Genomic DNA, 19,759 nt, shown 5'->3' with positions numbered 1-19,759 from the left:
TGCCTGGGTGCCTGGGTACTCCCCCTGTGCTAACAGACAGCCATTTGTGTGGATGGTGTTCCTCTGGTCGTCTAGCGATGGGATCTGCTAACGCGTCCCTCATAGCTGGGCGGTGCGGCGTTGGCACAGACTTCCTGGAAGTGGTATCTCTCAAAATGAAAAAGGATATTGCAGTTCCCCTTGTGGGATTGCTAAATGATGAAACAGTGGAACAGAGGTGCGGAGATGATTCTGCTAGCACGTTTACCACAGAGCTGGTTAGGAGAGTCAGACGTTGGCAACAGTGCAAAAGTCCTGTCTCGTGGCGTGATTGAAGACATGTGTGTACCTGTGTGATGGTCCACCACGTGCCCGTGAAAGCGATGATGCAGATTTTTATTCATTTACACAGGAAAATGTCCACGGTGTCTTTTTTTTCTGGAGAGAAAGTTACAGAAATTATTCTGTTGGTGTAAGTAAGCAGACAGTTGTGCTCCAGCATGCAGGCAGATATAGAAATGCTTCTCCGAGTATTGTCTTGTGTAAGAGACTCTATAGGCTTGCCCTCATTCTGGCAGGAGAAAAAGAAAAGACTGGGGGAGGGTTGAAGTGGTTGCTTGTGGAGACGCAAGGACAGAGGCAGAGTGACCTCATGGGATCACTGTCAGTCATGCCGTTGCTTTTATGACTACCCTCGCACTCTAAAGGAAATCCCGAAAACGTAGTCTTGTTTAGTTAAAGTGGTGCTCTTGATTTCACGACTGGTCAGAGGGTCCTGCAGGGAGCGGTTAAGAGCCTTGGCCTTGGAGTAAACCCTGAGGGTGCCTGGCAGCCCTGCTGCTTGCCATGTGTGTGACTTTGAACAGGTCACGTAGACTTGCAGAAGGCTGCCGTCCTCACCTGTGCAAAGGCCCACACTTCGGGGGGGTTTCTAAGAGCCAGATGAGGTTTAAGAGCTTAGCTCAGTACCTGGCACATGGTAGGTGCTCAGTAAATATTAAGAACTTTTAGCACCTACCTGCTCCCAGACGCCTGACAGGTTCTTCATGATTTTACTTGACTTTTACAGCCCTTGGGGGCACAGTAAAAGGAGGATCATGTAGTGATAAAAGCATGGAGTGTAAACAAGAAGCTGAAGTCTCTTTTTTTTTTTTTTTTTTTTTGCGGTACGCGGGCCTCTCACTGTTGTGGCCTCTCTCGTTGCGGAGCACAGGCTCCGGACGCGCAGGCTCAGCGGCCATGGCTCACGGGGCCCAGCCGCTCCGCGGCATGTGGCATCTTCCCGGACCGGGGCACGAACCCATGTCCGGTGCATCGGCAGGCGGACTCTCAACCACTGCGCCACCAGGGAAGCCCTGGGCTAAGTCTCTTTAACTTTAAAGTGAGAAGGTTAGACTGAGAAAGCTTCCAACTCTATAATTCTATGACTGCATGGCCTGAAGACCTGATAAAACCTATTCGACTATCTTGTTGAGGCTTCCAGGTAGAGGCCGGTTATCTGTGTGCCCTAGGCTAGAAGGCGTCTTTAATGGACTCGTAGCAAAGAATTCAGTTTCTGTTTCCTGATCCTGTTGCACCAGCTGATAGGCCTGCAGAAGGCTGTTATCAACGATTTATGGTCACCTCCATGCCTTGCTCTTATCAGCAAAGCTAATCATATTTTAAGCTTTTTGAGTTTTTCTGCTTGGAATAATTGCTTGCTCTTACTGCCTAACGAATCTTCAAATGATAGTTTGATTCCTTGGTGTGGGAGAACTGGAGGATGTTTCCTACAGACACCAGCTCTTTCTGCCCCAGGTAGGGACCTATGAGGCGAAAAGGGCAGTGACTAACTTTTCCTTCTTCTGCACGGGTGCCATGGGCCTCGGTCCGGCTGGCTTTATATTGGCTGACTTCCTGCTTTCTCTTCCGTGTGTCTCTCTATCCGTACTGCAAAGCTCATTACCAGCATTTTCCAATTACTTTCCTTAGTAAGTAGTTCTCAGAGATGTGATGGGGTGCTGTGAAAAGAAGTTCAAGATGAAAAAAAAAGTTGGTAATGAAATAAAATTGGAATCTTTGTTGATTATATTTCTTTTTTAAAAAAATTTATTTCATTGAAGTGTAGTTCATTTACAGTGTTGTGTTAATTTCTCCTGTACAGCAAAGTGATTCAGCTATACATATATATATTCTTTTTCATATTCTTTTCCATTATGATATATCACAGGATATTGAATATAGTTCCCTGTGCTGTACAGTAAGACCTTGTTGTTTACCCATTCTATATATAATAGTTTGCATCTGCTAATCCCAAACTCCCACTCCGTCCTTCCCCCATCCCTCCTCCCCCTTGGCAACCACAAGTTTGTTCTCTGTGTCTCTGAGCCTGTTTCGTAGACATGTTCTTTTGTGTCATATTTTAGATTCCACATATAAGTGGTTATATTTCTTTCTTTTTTCTGGAGACTGATAAAGTACCATGTCATATCAAAGTCACTGCAGAGTCCTGCAGTCAAGAAATAACGTTTCACTTGGTTTAATCCACCGTATCCATATTCCTTTCAGAATATGGAACGTTTTCATGAATAATACTTCTTAGCGTCTTGGTAAACTGATACTTTGAAAAGATTCAGGATTGTGCTGTTGACCCTTTGAGCAGAGCTAGACTCGAATTATGGCTTCTGTTTAGAAGAATCCTTATGAAGTGTCGGAGGTTTGACCACCAGCTGCCTTGCTAGGGGGTGACTGCGTGAGCCGTGTCAGCCGAGGCTCCCTCGCTCTCCCTCCTTCCCCACCAGGATGCGTGCCCCTTCTGGGGCCTCCGTGAAATGTCTTCTCTCCCCTGCTTCTGAGGCCTTTGTGTAGCTGGGCCAGGCTGCCAGGATCAGAGGTGAGGGAAGGAAAACCTCCCGTTGCTCCAGCCGCCTTCCGGCAGCTCTGGGGCGGACCAGAGGCCCAGTAGCTGTTCTGAGCCCTGAAATCCTAGGGGAGGGACCAGCTGCTCCTCTGTCTTCTTGGTCATCTAACGTTGGAAATCTGGGCCACCTGCTTCTTGTCTGGAGACTTGATGTTGCCAGTTTCCACCCCATCTTCCTCTCACATATTGACCCGGGGTGACGCCTCTACCTGGCGCTTTGGAAACGGGCTCTGATTTTATTTAACTTTTACATAGGCACTCAAAAACCATACAGTGATCCTACCTGAGAGGAAGCAAGTGGAGCAATAGGAAACTTCACTATAAAGGGAGGCCAGGGCTTCCCTGGTGGTGCGGCGGTTGAGAGCCCGCCTGCCGATGCAGGGGACACGGGTTCGTGCTCTGGTCCGGGAAGATCCCACATGCCGCGGAGCGGCTGGGCCCGTGAGCCGTGGCCGCTGGGCCTGCGCGTCCGGAGCCTGTGCTCCGCAACGGGAGAGGCCACAACAGCAAGAGGTCCGCGTACCGCAAAAAAAAAATAAAAAAGGGAGGCCAGGGCCCCGTTCTCCTCCGTGTTCTGTGCTTCAGTGTGCTCGTTTGCTAGGGCTGATGTAATGAGATACCACAAGCTGGGTGACGGGAAGAACAGAAATTCATTCTCTCACAGTTCTAGGCTAGAAGTTTAAAGGTCAAGATGTTGGCGGATTTGGTTCCTTCCAAGGGCCGTGGGTGAGAGTCAGTTCCAGGCCTCTCTCCTCGCTTCCGGTGGTTTGCTGGCAACCTTTGGCGTCCCTTGGCTTGTAGAAGCATGAGCTCCATCTCTGTCTTCATCTTCGTATGGCCTTTTCCCTCGGTGTGTCTGTCTCCAGATTTCTCCTTTTTATAAGGACATCCGTCATAGTGGACTAAAGGCCACCCTAAGGATCTCATTTTAAATTGATGACCTCCTTAAAGACCCTTTCTCCAAATAAGTTCGCATTCTCAGGTGCTTGGCGTTACGACTTCCACATGTTATTACGGGGGCGGGGGGCAGGGGGGGCAGGACATAGTTCAACCGTAACTTTGAATGTGAGGGAACACCGGGATGGTGATGATAGTATGGGATGCCTCACTCCAGATGGAAGCTGGGGGAAGGGGGGCTGTTAACATTGCCGTGCCATGACCTGTGGGAGAGTGTGGTAGACACAGCACCGGAAGCCTCAAATATTTGGGACGTAGTACTCATTGCACGCTTACAGAGCATCAGTTAGGTTTGCTTCCGTCATCTCATCAAATCCTTATGAAAAGCACCCCACTCCCCTAGAGACACTCCCCCCAGGTGCCTCCCCTGACCTCTCCAACCATATTTCCAGTCATTTCCCTCTTGTTTTCCTGCTCAAGCCACACAGGACTCATTTCCTCGAGAGGAATCTGTTATCAGGGAGGTAGGCAGAGGCCAGACAGGAAAATCAAGGGCAAAGGCATTTGCGACCTCTCTGGCAGAGGCTCTTACACATTCGAGTCAGGCTATAATATGTGCTGGGAGCTGACGGATGGTTGAGGAAGTTTCTCAGAGCAGTTCAGGCAGGAAGTACAGAATAGCTTCTATTGGACCAAAGTCAGAAATAAAGCCGAAAGACATTTGTGTGTATACAGTGCACTCAGAAATTTGTTTTCCGCCCAGGGTGTGAAGGAAGGGGAGCTCGGGGAAGGGGAAATGGCCCCTCAGGGAGTCTAGGAGACGCGTGTGTGCCCGAGAATGGCTTGGATGCACGCAGTCGTGGCATCTCCAGGGACGTGTTGGTCCCCAGCTGGACAAAGGCAGATCCTCCACCTGCATCGTGGAGCTGTACCTGTCCAGGTGTAGTTAGAGCCACACACAACTCTCAGTTTTAGGAAAGCAGGTTACATTGCATCCACGGCAGTTTTCCAGCCACTTCCTGGCAGCTGGGGCTGTGGGAAGAGAAAAGGATGCTTGATTTTTGGAACCATGGTCTCATGAGGAGTCCGAAGATATGGATGGTGGTGGTCTGTGATGGTCAACCTCATGTGTCCACTTGCTCGGCCATGGGGTGCCCAGTTATTCGGTTACACATTTTACTGGGTATTCCTGTGAAGGTGTTTTTGGATGAGACGAATAAATCAATAGACTGAGTAGAGTAGATTCCTCTCCCCAATGTGCGTGGGCCTCATCCACTCACCTGATGTCCTGAATAGAACCAAAAGGTTGCCATTCCTCTCAAGTAAGAGAGAGTTCTTCCTGCCTGATGGCCTTTGGACTGGACATCAGCTTTTTCCTGCCTTTGGACTCAAACTGAAACATTAGCAGTTCCTGGGTCTCGAGCCGACCAGCCTTAGGGCTAGAGCTAGAACTGCACCGTTGTCTCTTGTGGGTTCCAGCTCACCAGCTCACCCTGCAGATCTTGGGACTTGCCTGTCTCCATAACTGTGTGAGCCAATTCCTTATTAAAAAAAATACCTTTCTATCTATGTTCATCCATTCATCCATACGTATGTGTACACACACACACACACACACACACACACACACACACACACACACACATGTGCACAGTGGTTCTGCTTCTCTGAAGAATCTTGACTAACACAGGGTCTCAGCTAGAAATTAGCAAACTAGGGCCCATGAGCTACATCCAACCTGCCATCTGTTTTTGTACAGTCCACGAGTGAAGAATGGTTTTCCCTGATACATATTTGTAATCGATTTGATGATAGGAACATTTATAATAACTTTGATCCCCAAGTAAGCAAAATGTTACCCCTCCACACCCTAATTCCATTCTTCTCATCAGTAGACCTATATGACTAAAAATTGTTCTCATATACTTTGAAATTCATCAGTGAAAGTTGTGGAAATGTGTTTTTTCTCTTCTTATGTAAGTACCCACTTAACGTCCTTGATTTTGTGTCTGGGCCCACATATCTTAAGATATTTACTGAAAAAGTTCTCTGGCCCATCATCTAAGATCTGACTGTCCTATAACTGAAAAAACGTTGTGGGTATCTTAAAGACATCTACAGCACATCTTTCCCCCTTTATAACTTTAAAAAGTATCTATGTTAATATTCTGCAGGAATCTTTTTAACATTAAAAAAACAACAAAAAAAGGAAAATTTCCCAATGGATGTAATTAGAGCAAAGATGGCATCTTTTTCCTGGATGAAGGTGAATTCAGGGGAGGAGGAGAGCGGCGTCCTCGGAGTCTCTCAGGCCGGCTGGCGTTGTGTGTCGTGCTCACCGGAACTGGGTCTTTACAGTGTCCTGAGTAGCAGCCTCGATTTGGCCCCAACCCGTCCCTCTGGCCCCAGGCACCTTGAATCACTGCAGTCGTGTTTGTCATTGCTTTCTTTCATTTGCCGCCGTTCATCTCCTTTTTATGAAGCCGCCTTGAATTTGTCTGGGAGCATTCTTTGTTTATTGGCTTGAAGTGAAGAGAACTCAGCTGCTTCAGAATAGAGTGTAGAAAGTCAGACTGCCCAGGGTCTCCCGCCCTGCTTACTGGGTGACACCTGGGAGCCCCTTTGTCCAAGGTCACTGAGAGTTCATCCTGAGGGGAGACCCAGCCAGGCTCTGTAAACGATGGCCTCGGCTTCAGTAGGCCCTCCTTGGTAGTTTCACACGCGCTGCCAAACGAGAAAGGCAGTCGTGCTCACAGAGAAGCGTAGGTTTTTCACCTGCTCGTTAAGCTAAGAGGAGATCTACCTTTGTGTTCCTTGAGAAGGTAAGACTCTGGATCCCACAGTCAGAGATGGGACTCGTAAGATGCAAGGCATGGCCTGTCAGGCAGTCTGATTCCATAGGAAGTTTTTTCCTACCCCAGGCCTTTTGCACTTGCAGTTCTAGTTGGCTAGGAACATTCTGGCCTACACTCTCCATGGCCGTCTCTTTCTCAAACTTCAGATCTCAGCTTAGGCGTTTAGAGTGGTCTTTTTCAGCGTAAAGTACAATAACCCAACTGAGTGTCCCTTCAACGTATTTTATAAAGCCCCTACTTTGTCCAGGGACTGTTCTAAGAATTAGGGATAAAAACAACCAACCAAACAAAAACCTTCACAACCCAAACAGTCAAAATTCTGTTTATTTGCAGTGTTTCTCAAACTTCGGCATGCGTCGAGTCATCTGAAGGGCTTGAAAAAACAGACCGCGTGGCCCCTGAGTGTCTGGATCTGTTGGTCTGGGGTGGTGCTCGAGAATCTGCATTTCCTATAATATCCCAGGTGCTACTGGTCCTGCTGGTCCGGGGACTCCACTTTGAGAACCACTGGTTTAGTGGGTAACGCTTCTCTCAGACCAGTGTTTGTTTGCTTAACATGATTTGCAAGTCTTTTTCTTTGTTTACTTGTGCTTTTTTTTTTTTTTTGCCTCCCCCCGCCGGGATGGGGACTCTGTGAGGGGGGAGTCATCTCTGCCTTATCCCCAATGTAGCCCTGGTGCCAGGAGAGCGACCAGCACACAGTAGGTGCTCCGTAGATACTTGAAGGACTGAGGAGGAGTGAAGGCCGGCAGGCAGCAAGGAAAAGCTCCCTTTGCTGTTCCTCCCTGTGTCTGCCCTTCTTCATTTCGCCACTTCCACGATCCATGAGAAATCTTGGCAGGTGGGACGGGTAGAACCTGGGTTAGCTTGTCATCCCCAGTGAAAACCTCAGGTGTTCAGTCAGATTACTGAAGTGAAAACAATTCTTTATGCCTCAAGGGGGTAAGATTGTAGAGCAGGCAAGTGAGAGATCGGGGAATGGTGGGCGTCCACACGTATGGGATGGGCGGTGTGAGGGAGATTGCAATCGGAGACCTCGTGACATTTAAGCATCCAGACTGGTTTTTTTTTTTTTTTTTTTTTTTTTTTTGCGGTACGTGGGCCTCTCACTGCTGTGGCCTCTCCCGTTGCGGAGCACAGGCTCTGGACGCGCAGGCTCAGCGGCCATGGCTCACAGGCCCAGCCGCTCCGCGGCATGTGGGATCTTCCCGGACCAGAGCACGAACCCGTGTCCCCTGCATCAGCAGGCGGACTCCCAACCACTGCGCCACCAGGGAAGCCCCAGACTGTTTTAAAAAGAGCTCCCAGAATTTGGGCAGTGAGATAACCCTTGTTGAGAGTTATCTTCGTGCCTACATTTTTTAGATTAGAGAGAAGTCTGTGCTATGAAATCTCCCCACAGAGGCAACAAGAGGTCAGCCTTCTTTATGCCTGGACACAGACCTGCCAGTTACAGAAGAGCCCTAAGTGTCTTTGTACCTCCCATCTGGCATCTTAAGGAGTTTTCTGAACAGCGTTTTGGTATTATTTGGCACCATTTGTAATTGATGAGTCCTGCGAGAGAAACCAAGTGTCTTAGTCCATTCTCTCTGCTGTAACGAAATACTATTGACTGGGTGGTTATAAACAGCGGAAATTTATTTCTAACAGTTCTGGAGGCTGGAAGTCCAAGATCAGGATGTCAGCAAGCTCAGGTTTGGGGCGGAAGGCCCTCTTCTGGGTTGCAGACGGCTGTCTTCTTGTTGTCTCCTTACATGGTGGAAGTGGGGAGGCCTCTCTGCGGGGCCTCTTTTATAAGGGCACTAATCCCGTTCATGAGGGCTCCGGCCTCCTGAGCTAACTACTTCCAGAGGCCCCACCTCCTAGTACGTCACCTTGGGGAATTAGGTCTCAACATAGGAATTTTGGGGGGCACAAATACGCAATTCTGTGGCACTAAGGTAGGTGTGGCCCATGCCCCGAGCAGTCCCTAGGCCCAGGAGACATAGGTATAATTTGTTTCCTGGGCACCCAAATCGTAAAAGCATGCTCAGCACAAATGAAGGGTCACCAGCTTCCTTTTGCTTTGGATCCATTCTACCTCAGATGAGATCCAACGCCAGTATCTGGGAGGACTTCCGCAAAAACTGTGGACCCCCTAGGACTGCAAATAAAATGTGGCACTTGTGTTCATTTTCTGATTGCGGGGGTGTGTGTGCAGCTCTCCTCAATGCTGGTAACAAGCTACACACCCAAGAAGCCAAAGGGAATTTGGTTTGAGATGTAAGACATGAGTTATTTTTTTAATTGTGATTATTTACATACACATGTGTATACCTATATATGAATATATATCATAAAATTTGCCCTTTTAATCATGTTTAGGTGCACAATTCAGTGCATTAAGTACATTCACACTGTTGTGCAACTATCACCTTTACCTGTTTCCGAAACCTTTTCATCACTCTAAACAGAAACTCTGTAGCCATTAAGCAGTAATTCTGCATCCCTTTGCCCCCCAGCCCCTGGTAACCACTTAGGTTTCTGTCTCTCTGAATTTGCCTATTCTAGATATTTCATATAACTTGAGTGATACAACATCTGTCTCTTTTTGTCTGGCTTGTTTCACTTAATGTTTTAGGGGTTCATCCATGTTGTGATGTGTATCAGAACATCATAGCTTTTTTTTTTTATAACTGAATAATATTCCACTGTGTGTTTACACCCCATTTTGTTTAGCTCTTGATGGGTACTCATGTTGTTTCCATCTTTTGGCTGTTGGGAATAATGCCACTATGAACATTAGTTTACAAATATCTTTTCGAGTCCCTGCTTTCAATTCTTTTGGGTTTATGCCAGGACGTGAAATGACTGGATCATCCGGTAATTCTACATTTAATTTTTGAGAAACCACCAAACCGTTTTCCAGAGCCGCTCTAGCATTTTTACATTTTCACCAACAATGTACAAGGGTTCCAGTTTCTCTCCTTTGCAACACTTTTTATTTTCTGCTCTTCTGATAGCAGCCCTCTTAGTGGATGTGAGGTCGTTTCTCGTTAGGGTTTTGATTTGCTTTTCCCTAATGATTACTGTTGCTGAGCATCGTTTCATGTGCATATTGGTCAGCTGTGTATCTTCTGTGGAGAAATGTCACCTGAGGTCCTTTGCCTGTTTTTATTTATTTATTTATTTTTAACTTTTTTTTTTTTTTTTTTTTTTTTTTGGCGGTACGAGGGCCTCTCACTGCTGTGGCCTCTCCCGTTGCGGAGCACAGGCTCCGGACGCGCAGGCTCAGCGGCCATGGCTCACGGGCCCAGCCGCTCCGCGGCACGTGGGATCTTCCCAGACCGGGGCACGAACCCGCGTCCCCTGCATCGGCAGGCGGACTCTCAACCACTGGCCACCAGGGAAGCCCCCTTTGCCTGTTTTTAAATTGGGTTATCTTTTTGTTGATGAGTTGGATTAAGGTGGGCCCCTATCCAACATTACTGGAGTTCTTTATGGATTATAGACAGTAAACATTTATCACATAGATGATTTGCACATCCTTTCTCCCATTCTGTAGGGTGTCTTTTCGCTTTCTTAATAATGTCCTTTGGTGTACAAAGTTTTAAGTTTTGATAAAGTCCAATTTGTCTGTTTTTCTTTTGTTGTTCATGCATTGGTATCACATCTGAGAATTCACTGCCGAGTCCAAGCTCATGAAGATGACCTGAGGTTTTCTTGGACTAGGAGGTCAAGTCAACATTTATCACATCTTTGCTTAAGATCGTACTGATACATTGCTTCTGTGAATCCCCTGAATTATATGCAAAATTGTCTGCTTTCTCTGGCACTTTACATGTGTCTCTTTGTTAAAAACTAAACAGCACTGAAGCATTTTGGTGTCATATGAGTTACCGGCTGGCTGCTATGCAGTTTTGATTGGTCACATCTCCCAAGGCATCACTTTGAGAGGCAGGTGTCCTGGCTTACCCTGTGCACCTTGAACATGCTCATTGAGTCTGGTAGTGGATCTAACATACTTGCAGGTCTTTTCTCTTTATATAGGATGAGGATTCGCTGAGCTCTCGTGGGTTTTAAGAAACACAGTTAATATGTGGCCTTGTTACAAAATGTAAAACTACCCACCACAGTATGTACTTCTTTTGGAATTACGCTTGACGCTAAATGAAGGAATGACTTCCAAGCCTGGCTTGTGAATTGGGCTTGTTACTCGTAAGGAAAATGAGATCATGGTACATAAGGTAGATATTAAAGAAGTGATTCTGGTAAGGAGGAGGGAAAAGCAAAAGGCTTAATGGAGTGGAAAATAGAAACCAGGTCACATTCCTGGAAAGGCTGGGTCAACCAGAGCCAGAAGGTTTAAAACTCAGCTAGAAATTGGTCATGTATAAGTCTCCCCGCGGAAGTACCGCTTAAAATGTTGGCTTGGAATGCAGCAAGCGGGCATGCCCATGTACTTAAGGAAACAGAGTCCATACGTACTGGCGACAGTGCTCAGGTCAGACTGAAGGGGGTTCTTAGAAGCTCATTTTTCCATCAGCCCCCAATACCCCTTGTCCCTAAGACTCAACTCAAAAACCAAGTGGGCAGGTTTTGTTTGTTCATTCTGGGTAAAGGTTAGGCATTTGCAAAGTCAACATTCCTTGCCTCAAACACCCCGCTTCTCAGAAAATGGAAAAGCTTAAATCGTATGTAATTAGGATTTATTCAGCCCTTCTATGCCGTCCATTGGCACCGAGAAACTTCTTTCTGGAGGTGGATGGGCCTTTGGGACCTTGTGTCCTCTGCTTACGGCACTTTGGAGATCATTTATGAAGGCAGGAAGAGCTGACTGGGTGGCAGCAGGGGTTGGAAAGCCTCCCTGTTTGACAGGAGTCATTGACATTAGTTTATACAGCAGGGGACCATTCAGGAGCCTGCCTACTTAGAGAAGCTGTGTGGCCCTGAAACGAAGTTTCCTTCTTCATTATGCATGTGATGAGACCATTTCATCAGATCAGGCACTCCTCCTCTGGATGGTGGTAAAAACTGGTAGGAAAAGCTTTCGCTGGAAAGGAAGGGAGGAGGAAACTCACTTTTTGTCTAAGCTCCTGATCTGTGTGTGCGTGACGGGTGATGGCAAGTGGAGCCCTGGATGGAGACACGTGTTCTAGCCAGAAGCCAATTTGCACTTTGTAGAAGCGAATTGACTAAGCTTATTAAGCTTATCACCTGTCATGGCATAGAAATGGGAAGCAACGTGGTTATAAACAGATTTATCCTTGGGCTGGAAAAAGGCAGAGGATGAAAAGGGTGGCAGGTTATCCAGACTCTTAATGACAAAATGTTGTGTGCCCCCAAAGTCATGTGTTGAAGGCCTAACCCTCAAATGTGATGGTATTTGGAGGTGGGACCATGGGGAGTTAATTAGTTTTAGATGAGGTCATGAGGGTGGGGCCCCCATGATGGGATTAGAGTCTGTGAAATAAGAGAGAGAGACCAGAGCTTTCTCTCTCTCTGCCGTGTGAGGACCTAGCAAGAAGACAGCCATCTGCAAGCCAGAAAGAGAGGGGTCACCACAACCCAGCCATACCGGCACCCTGGCCTTAGACTTCCAGCCTCCAGACTGGAATGCAGTGAGAAATAAATTCCTGTTGTTTAAGCCACTCAGCCTGTGGTATTTTGTTAGGGTAGCTTGAGCTAAGAAACAGTCAATTAGGTATGAACCTCCCCCAGAGTGAAAACCCATGAGCCCCTGTCATGGAGATGCTGCTTCCCAGGCCAGTGATGAAGTGTGGGTACAAAGAACTGGTCTCACTTTGCCCCTGAGCCTGTACATCTCGTTCACTTTGAGTGAGTTGCTTCCCTAAGTCTTCTTTGTTTTCTTATCTGCAAAACAAGGATAATAAACCCACCCGTCTCACAGGCAATTTAAGGTTAAGCAAGTTAGTACGTGTAAAACATTTAGCATAGTTTCTAGCACATATTAGCTGCTCCGTAAGTGTCGGCCATATTGAATAGGGATTTATGGTCAAGTGTTTGGTTCTCTCCTGTCCCCCCACTCTTACTACACACCAGTCTCTCTTCCAGTGCTTTATGCGCTCAAGCCACACTGGCTGCCTTTTCGGTTTGTTTTAAATAAACCATGTCTCTCCCACCACAGGACCTTTGCACGTGCTGTTTGCGTGGCTTGGAATATCACTTCTGTCTTTTCCTAGTTAACTCACATTCATCCACTGGCTCTCAGCTCAACCATGACTCTTGTGAGAGACCCTCCCTGAAATCCATGGCACTAGCTCTCCGGTCCGTCGTCCCCTCTCCCACTCTAACCTTGTTGACATTTTAAAAGTATTTGTGTGATGACTGGATTTTTATTTTCTTTCCCACTAGATGTAAGCTCCATGAGAACTCATGGCCCTGAACACAGTGGGCACAAAAACTCCTGGCTGAACAAATCCATCCTGGCTTCTGACACAGTGCCTAGAGCATAGAGGCGATCGTGATTCTTCAGAGCTAAAAGTGCTAAATCAGACCCATACCGTCTGGGCTGGCAGCTGAGGAGGAGGAATGAATGCACGAGTCAACGTGATCCCAATGTGTTTTCGAGAGACTCAGACGTCTAGGGAGTTTCATTGGGCTTTTGACAAGAATCACTGCATTGGTAAGCAAGTTTAAGTTTGCAATAGCCCCAATTCAAGTAAGGATCATTAATTCCTCATTTTTCATTTTAAAAAGATGCTGAGTGCATGTGGTCAGCGTTCCGCCATTGAAAGGCAAAACCATGTTCGTTATAGGCAAAGCACATGCCCCCACGGACCGTGCCCTTTTAGGATTAGCTTAAACTGGAAGCTAAAGGAAAATGGATCATGTAATCAGAAAAACCCATCTGAATGAAACCCCAGGAACCACACTTTGTTTTCTAGCTGCTTTCGGGAATTCACATTTAATCAAAATTGAAGAGTACAGCGGTTGCCGTGAGAACTCTTGCATCTCATCTCCGTTTTAATGATTTCTTTTTAATTAGTTGATGCTCTGCAGATATCCTAGTGTGCTTCAAACAACTGGGAAACAGAAAAAGAAGTGGGAGTTGCAGTTGCTTCTGGCAGAATTGTGTTTGCTTCCTTGGTTCTGGGCAATCTTGCTAACAAGTAACCTGTAACCTACCGCTAAGGCTACAACTAGATAATTACTTGGTTAATTTTCATACTTTAGTTTACAATCCTAATGAGTTCTCTGACTCGTATTCCCTAGGCAATGTAGAGTTCTATCTCGTCACATTTGCGGTTCTTGTATTTGGAGTCTCCTGTTTTCATTTAAAAGATGAAAAGCTTAATTAGTGCCCGCAGTTCCTAGATTTTTATACGCTGTCGTATGCTTTTGCCAGGAGTGTTAGGATATTTTGTCATTTAAAACTCAAAAGGGAACTGAGTGAAATGCCTGTCACTTTGAAGCAGTTTCTTTCATCGTAATCATGACTAGGTTACAAAGAGTAGCATAACGCAAACGGACTTAATAGTCACTGCTTGAGAAGCCCGTGGAGGCAGAGTTGGGAAAGGTAAAGGGTTTGGCATCAGGAGGATGCAAATTCAAATCACATCTCTACACTCATCTGGGCAAGGTTCTCAGTCTGAATGTGAACTGGTGATAAGGCCATTTGCCTGGCAGAACTGCCCTATGGATTTGGTGAGATCGTGAGGTCCCGTGTTTTGCACACCCACACCTGATGGTCTCTGTATTGGTGCTATCCAACAGAAATGAAATGTGAGTCGCATCTGTGATTTAAATGTTTCCAGTAGCCACATTAAAAAGTAAAAAAGGTGAAATGAAGTATAATTATTTTATTTAATCCAAGATGAGCAAAGTATTAACATTTCAACATGCATAGACTTCTTGAAATAGTTTACATCATCTCTCTTTTGGAGCACTAAGTCCTTGAAATCCATTTTCTCAGAACAGTTCAATTTAGACTCACCATACTTTAAGTGTTTAATAGCCAGCTGTGGCCGGTGGCTACTGTACTGGAAAGTGTAGCACTGGATGATCAATCAATTTTCATTTCTTTCCCTTTATATTTTAGGAATAAAGTTGTCATCCATCCAGTGGAGTGGCTGTTACGGAGCCTCGGGACTCTTTCCTCGTCGTAGTTCGGAAATCGGTTTAATCCTGGGAGAAACGACCGTTAGCACGACTGGAAGAGTACAGGTATCAGTGGTTTGTTGAATTTTAATTGCCTTAATATGGGTCTCATGGGGGAAAATGTACTCCTTGATATTTAAAATGGTCACTGAAATCAAAGAGTGCTATAAATTGCACCTAAAGATAGTGTGAAAAATACAGAGCTATCAAGTTCAGTTGGTCTAAACTTGAGATTTTTGTACCTTTAGAAGAGGTCCATGAATGGACTTTGGGGGCACATAAAGCCTCCAAAATTATATGCAAATTTTTTTGTGCTGTGTATCATACGTATATTTTCCTGTGGGGAGAATCCAGTTTCCATCACGTTCTTAAATGCGCCAAGGAAATGACAGTGTAAGCAGCTGTGGTGGTAGAAATCCCTGTTGGCTACAGGGGAAATTCTGTTTACGTGGGAACTACGGTTTCATATCTGGGAGGACAGAAGTTGTACGTCGTCTCTTGTCACCGTGAACCAGGAAAATCCCTCAACTCGCCTGTTGAGGAAATGCCTGTGCTCGGAGGCACCTGGGGGCTCAGACTCACTGAAAAATGGGATTCACGTCTCCTGACTGATGTTCACTCCAGGGCATCCCCTGGTGAGCTGTGTTTATATTTTGGTTGGGGGCACAGGACTGAATACGTTCAAGTTAACTGTGCACTTGACAGCGAACTTTCCCCCCGTGGGAGTGGCCATAAGGGCTATGGGAACGGGTGTTGGGTTCTGAATTCAGATCCCAGTTTGTTCATTAAGCAGCCACCGTTTGGCTCCTTGAGTCTCCTGCTCATTGATCAAATGATTTCTCAGGTCTCTTCCGACTCCTTTTAGGAGTTGATTTGCTAAATTCGGTTCGGGAAACCTCGTATGACATTGCAAATTAGGACCAGTGTATCCATATGGAAAAGTGATTGAAAAAATAAGTTGGAATTGAAGGGTCCGGAACTGGGATCAGAATGTATGTTACTTTTTATTTCCCTCCACTTTTTCACACGGGGCACAGACTGACCCCTAAATCCAGAGGCACCCAGGGAGCCCTGATTGGAAACCCCTCAACTTCAGCCTGATGGCACATGACTGTTTAGGTGGGAGATCTTTGCTCTTGTAGCCACGTACACCCTCTGGCCTTTAATGAGAACACACAAGGCAGGAAGGCTATTTCTCCAAAGAAACCCACGCACTTAGTCTTATACCCAACCTGTGTATGTCTTGCCGCGTTTTTGTTTTGTTTTTGCGGTACGCGGGCTCCTCACTGCTGTGGCCTCTCCCGCCGCGGAGCACAGGCTCCGGACGCGCAGGCTCAGCGGCCACGGCTCACGGGCCCAGTCGCTCCGCGGCATGTGGGATCTTCCCGGACCGGGGCACGAACCCGCGTCCCCTGCATCGGCAGGCGGACTCGCAACCACTGCGCCACCAGGGAAGCCCTCCTGACGCAATTTGTAATTCATCAGACTGGTGTTGGTTCTCGGTGACACACTAGCAAGAAAGGGTGTGAGGTTAAGAGAGCCGGAGATGGGGCGCTGCTCCTGGGAGCCAAGGATCCAATTCTGTTGGAAGTTGAACTTGGAGAGTATTGGAAAACTATGGTGCTAACAGGCCACCTTTTGCAAACACTAAGGTAGCAGGTGTAATTATCTTCGCGATGCCTGGTCTGGAAGAGGTTATGAACAGATATCTTAATAGTGAGGAATAAATATATCGGTGTCGTGTCTACATTGTTTGTTCTAATGGAAGTACGACTACTAATGACTAATGACTAGTCTTAAGATGTTGGCCACAAGGGAGGAATATGGGTTCGAACAGGGTGTGTTGGAGGAATCTAAGTCTCAGATACCTAAACACCTGGCCACTTCAATCCAAAGTTCAGTGAGAAAACCAGGTGTCTGGCATCACGGCAAATGAAAATGATACCTTTTGTAATCCCAGTCATTCGTTCATTTGTGTATGTATGTATGTACGTATGTCTTTTTAGTAGACATTATAGCTGACACTTGTGTGAACGCTATCATGGGGGAACAATTCGTAGCGAATTCAGTATTTGGGATCCTGTGGGTTGCTGCAGTGTGAAACATACCAGTTTTGAAGCCCACCCACTTTGGTGACCCTTGCTATGCTATGAAAATATTGTGGCTTTTGCAGATGCATGTTAGAAATGGAACGTTGGGCCTAGCTACTCAGAGATGTTGTTAGATATTACCGACAGGCAGTAATGGGGGCAGTAAACCAAAGGGGTTTTGTTGTGAACACGAGCTTGGTTGATCAACCTGCTCAGTTATTCCAGTTTATAGCATAGTGGGCCAAGTTGAGGCTTTCTGTAAGGCAGACAGTCATTCGAATGCTAGATTTTTTTCCCCCTAACAAACAGACCTGTCTTTGGATTCCGAGCAGAATGAAGGTAGTGGATGACCTGAAACGCTCAAATGCTTCCGAGGCAGCAGGTAATACAATGAAGGAAAAAAAAAATACACACTGCAAAAGGCTTTTATTTTATAGGCACCACTGCAAAGTGAGGAATCACTTCAAAACATATCAAATAGAAAATAATAATTTATCTTAACTTCATTTTACTTACTGTTTATAACTAACCATGGTTCTCTGAATTTGCTCGAAAAAGCCTGTCCCTTTGAATCTACAAAGCAAAGGTTTACTACAGTGAGCACTTAAAAGTCCACAAACCGTCTCCATCCACAACTTTCCTGTACATGCAAAGAAGTCCCCCCACGGGTTGCAGTATCTGCAAACATGCTTTAAACTTCCACGAAGCTGTGTTATAGTTTGCCTTCTGTTAAAAACCTTTACACTCTCTTGGGAACTTTAACCAGGAGAAGAATGTTTAAATGGGTCTCCCAATTCTAAACAAACAAATTATGTGTAGTATACCTCGTGAACCACAGAGTTTGGTGGTTTTTGGAGCCTGCAGCTTTGACCTAATGTTAAACGGTCACTCACATATTACAAAGTAGGGTTCCGTTAAAAATACATACTGGCAGTCGTATCTGAGTTTTCGGCAGGCAAAAAAAAAGTGTGTTTAACTTTCGTATATGAATATAGTGTGTAAACAAATTATTCTGTGAAGGTATGCTTAATAAAAGAGCTTTTTGAAATTTTAAAAACTTCATGGGAAAGGTAACGAGTATAAAAAGTACCATTGCTATTTGAAAAAAAGCTCTGTTTCGTTAATATTGCCTCCCAAGACAGTTACGGGTGGTTTCTCTCCGCTTAAAATAGAGCTAAGACGACACCCAGCGTGAGTGGGTAGGGCTCGCTGACTTCGACTATAAACATGATGACACTATTTATCTTATATACAAAAGCTTGCCGCATTGAACGAGGCAGGAATTGCTACCTCAACGGTAGTGTTCTCTCTTATGTACATAATGCAGAAGTGAAAATTATACAGTAGTCACCGATAGGAACGAATTGTATACTCTAGTGCCGTCTGGAGATTTCGTGCCGTGGGTTAAGAGTTCTTGGATCGTCATCCAGTTATCAAATATCTTTTTATTCCTCTTCTTCATCATCTTTTTGTGGCTGAGTTCCAGGATGTTCATCTCCTTCCTGTCGTCGGCCCCTTGCTGCTCCTTCAGGCAGTCGAGCCGGCTCTGCATCATGAACTCGCGCCTCCGCCTCTGCTCCTTGGCCTTCACCACGTGCTGCTTCCGCTCCTCCTTGCTCCAGTACCGCCCCATCTTCAGCTCGCTCACCGCATCGTCGTCCGTGGTCATGCCGCTGCGCTCCTCGCGGATCTTGAGCGCGCGCTCCCGCAGCAGGCGATCCCGCACCGGCCGCTTGGTGATGTAGCGCGTCCCGTCGCTCCGGATCTTCACTTTCCACTCCATTCTCGGCTCCGACTGGTTGGCCGAGTTCAGGTCCTTGCACATGCTCACCAGGCTCATCTGGCTTTGCGCGTACTCCACGGCCGACTTCTGCTGGATCAGCTGCATGTAGCTCTGGTAGTGCTGCGCGTGCGCCGGGATGTGGGCGTGTTTGTAGGGGGAGTGCGGGAAGGGCGACAGGTACGAGCCGCCGCCCAGCTTCTGGCTGGGGGTGGGGCTCCCGCTGCCGTCGTCGTCGCTGGGTTTCCTCTCCTTGCCCTCCAGGGCCTGGCTGGGGTCCAGCTCTTCAGGGGAAGGGCTGTAGTCCGGGGAGCCCACTTCGGGATCTTCCGTGATGGAGAGCAGATTCCTTGGGCACGGCCCGTACGCCTCGGTGGTCCCCGCGGCGCCTTCGCTGCCGGGGCCGCCGCTGCCCTCGGCCGCTCGCCTCAGAGAGTTGTCGGGGGACAGCTCCAAGGTGAGCGGGGTGCTCCGGCAGCTCTCGCCTGTGTTGTACGCGCTCGAGCTGTCTTTGTCGGACTTCTCGGGGAGCTCGGTGATGTCCGAGAGCTCGCGCCTGCGCACGTCGACGCTGGTGTTGTAGTTGCGGAAGCCGCTGTTGTGCAGCATCCAGGGCTCGCGGTACTGCTCCTTGAGCCGCTGCATCTTGTGCGCGCGCACGATGCTCAGGCACTCCAGCTCGATGCTGCGCAGCTCCTCGTTCAGCAGCTCCAGCTCCTTGTCCACGCTCTCCGGGTCGCTCTTGCTGGCGTCCAGGGGGCTGCCCGGGTAGTACAGGCCGTAGGGGCTGGCACTCTTCACCTGGCACTTGAGCTCCAGCAGCTCGCGGAAGCGCTCGCACTCGTCCACCGGGATGCCCAGGTAGTCGGCGTCGGCGCAGTCGGCCGAGATGAAGGACTCGTTGCTGAAGGGCAGGTCGCTGCTGCCCAGGGTGTCCTGGCTGCACGTGAGCTTCCTCTGCCCGGCCAGTGGCGGGGAGGCCGCGGGGGCGTCGTCGCCGTTGTTCTCCTGCTCTGAGCTCTCGTCGTTGCGCGTGCTCTCGTCCGTCCGGCCCACGCCGCTGTCCTTCTCGTGCTGGTTGGACAGGATGGTGGCCGTGTCTGTGGTTCCCCCGTCTTCCTCGTGCTTCTTCTACACGACAGAAAACAAGAACACACGG

General features: G+C 47.4%; 1 protein-coding gene across 2 annotated transcripts in view; it reads right to left on the bottom strand.

Moving 5' to 3' along the window:
- Positions 1 to 18,130: 18,130 nt before the first annotated feature.
- Positions 18,131 to 19,759, bottom strand: part of PDZRN3 (PDZ domain containing ring finger 3) — a gene marked incomplete at its 5' end in the record, with an annotated part of 246,788 nt that continues 245,159 nt past the window's right edge. For both annotated transcript variants that reach the window (XM_082847772.1, XM_082847773.1), the window contains one exon: positions 18,131 to 19,731. In XM_082847772.1, coding sequence (XP_082703898.1) covers positions 18,157 to 19,731 — 1,575 coding nt within the window. In that variant the 3' untranslated portion in view covers positions 18,131 to 18,156. The remainder of the gene's footprint in view (positions 19,732 to 19,759) is intronic.

The sequence above is a fragment of the Leucopleurus acutus genome (assembly GCF_964270905.1).
Source record: "Leucopleurus acutus genome assembly, chromosome: 10".
Lineage (NCBI taxonomy): Eukaryota > Metazoa > Chordata > Mammalia > Artiodactyla > Delphinidae > Leucopleurus > Leucopleurus acutus.
The sequence above is the reverse complement of the archived record's forward strand: the minus strand, read 5'-3'. Positions and strand labels throughout refer to the sequence as shown.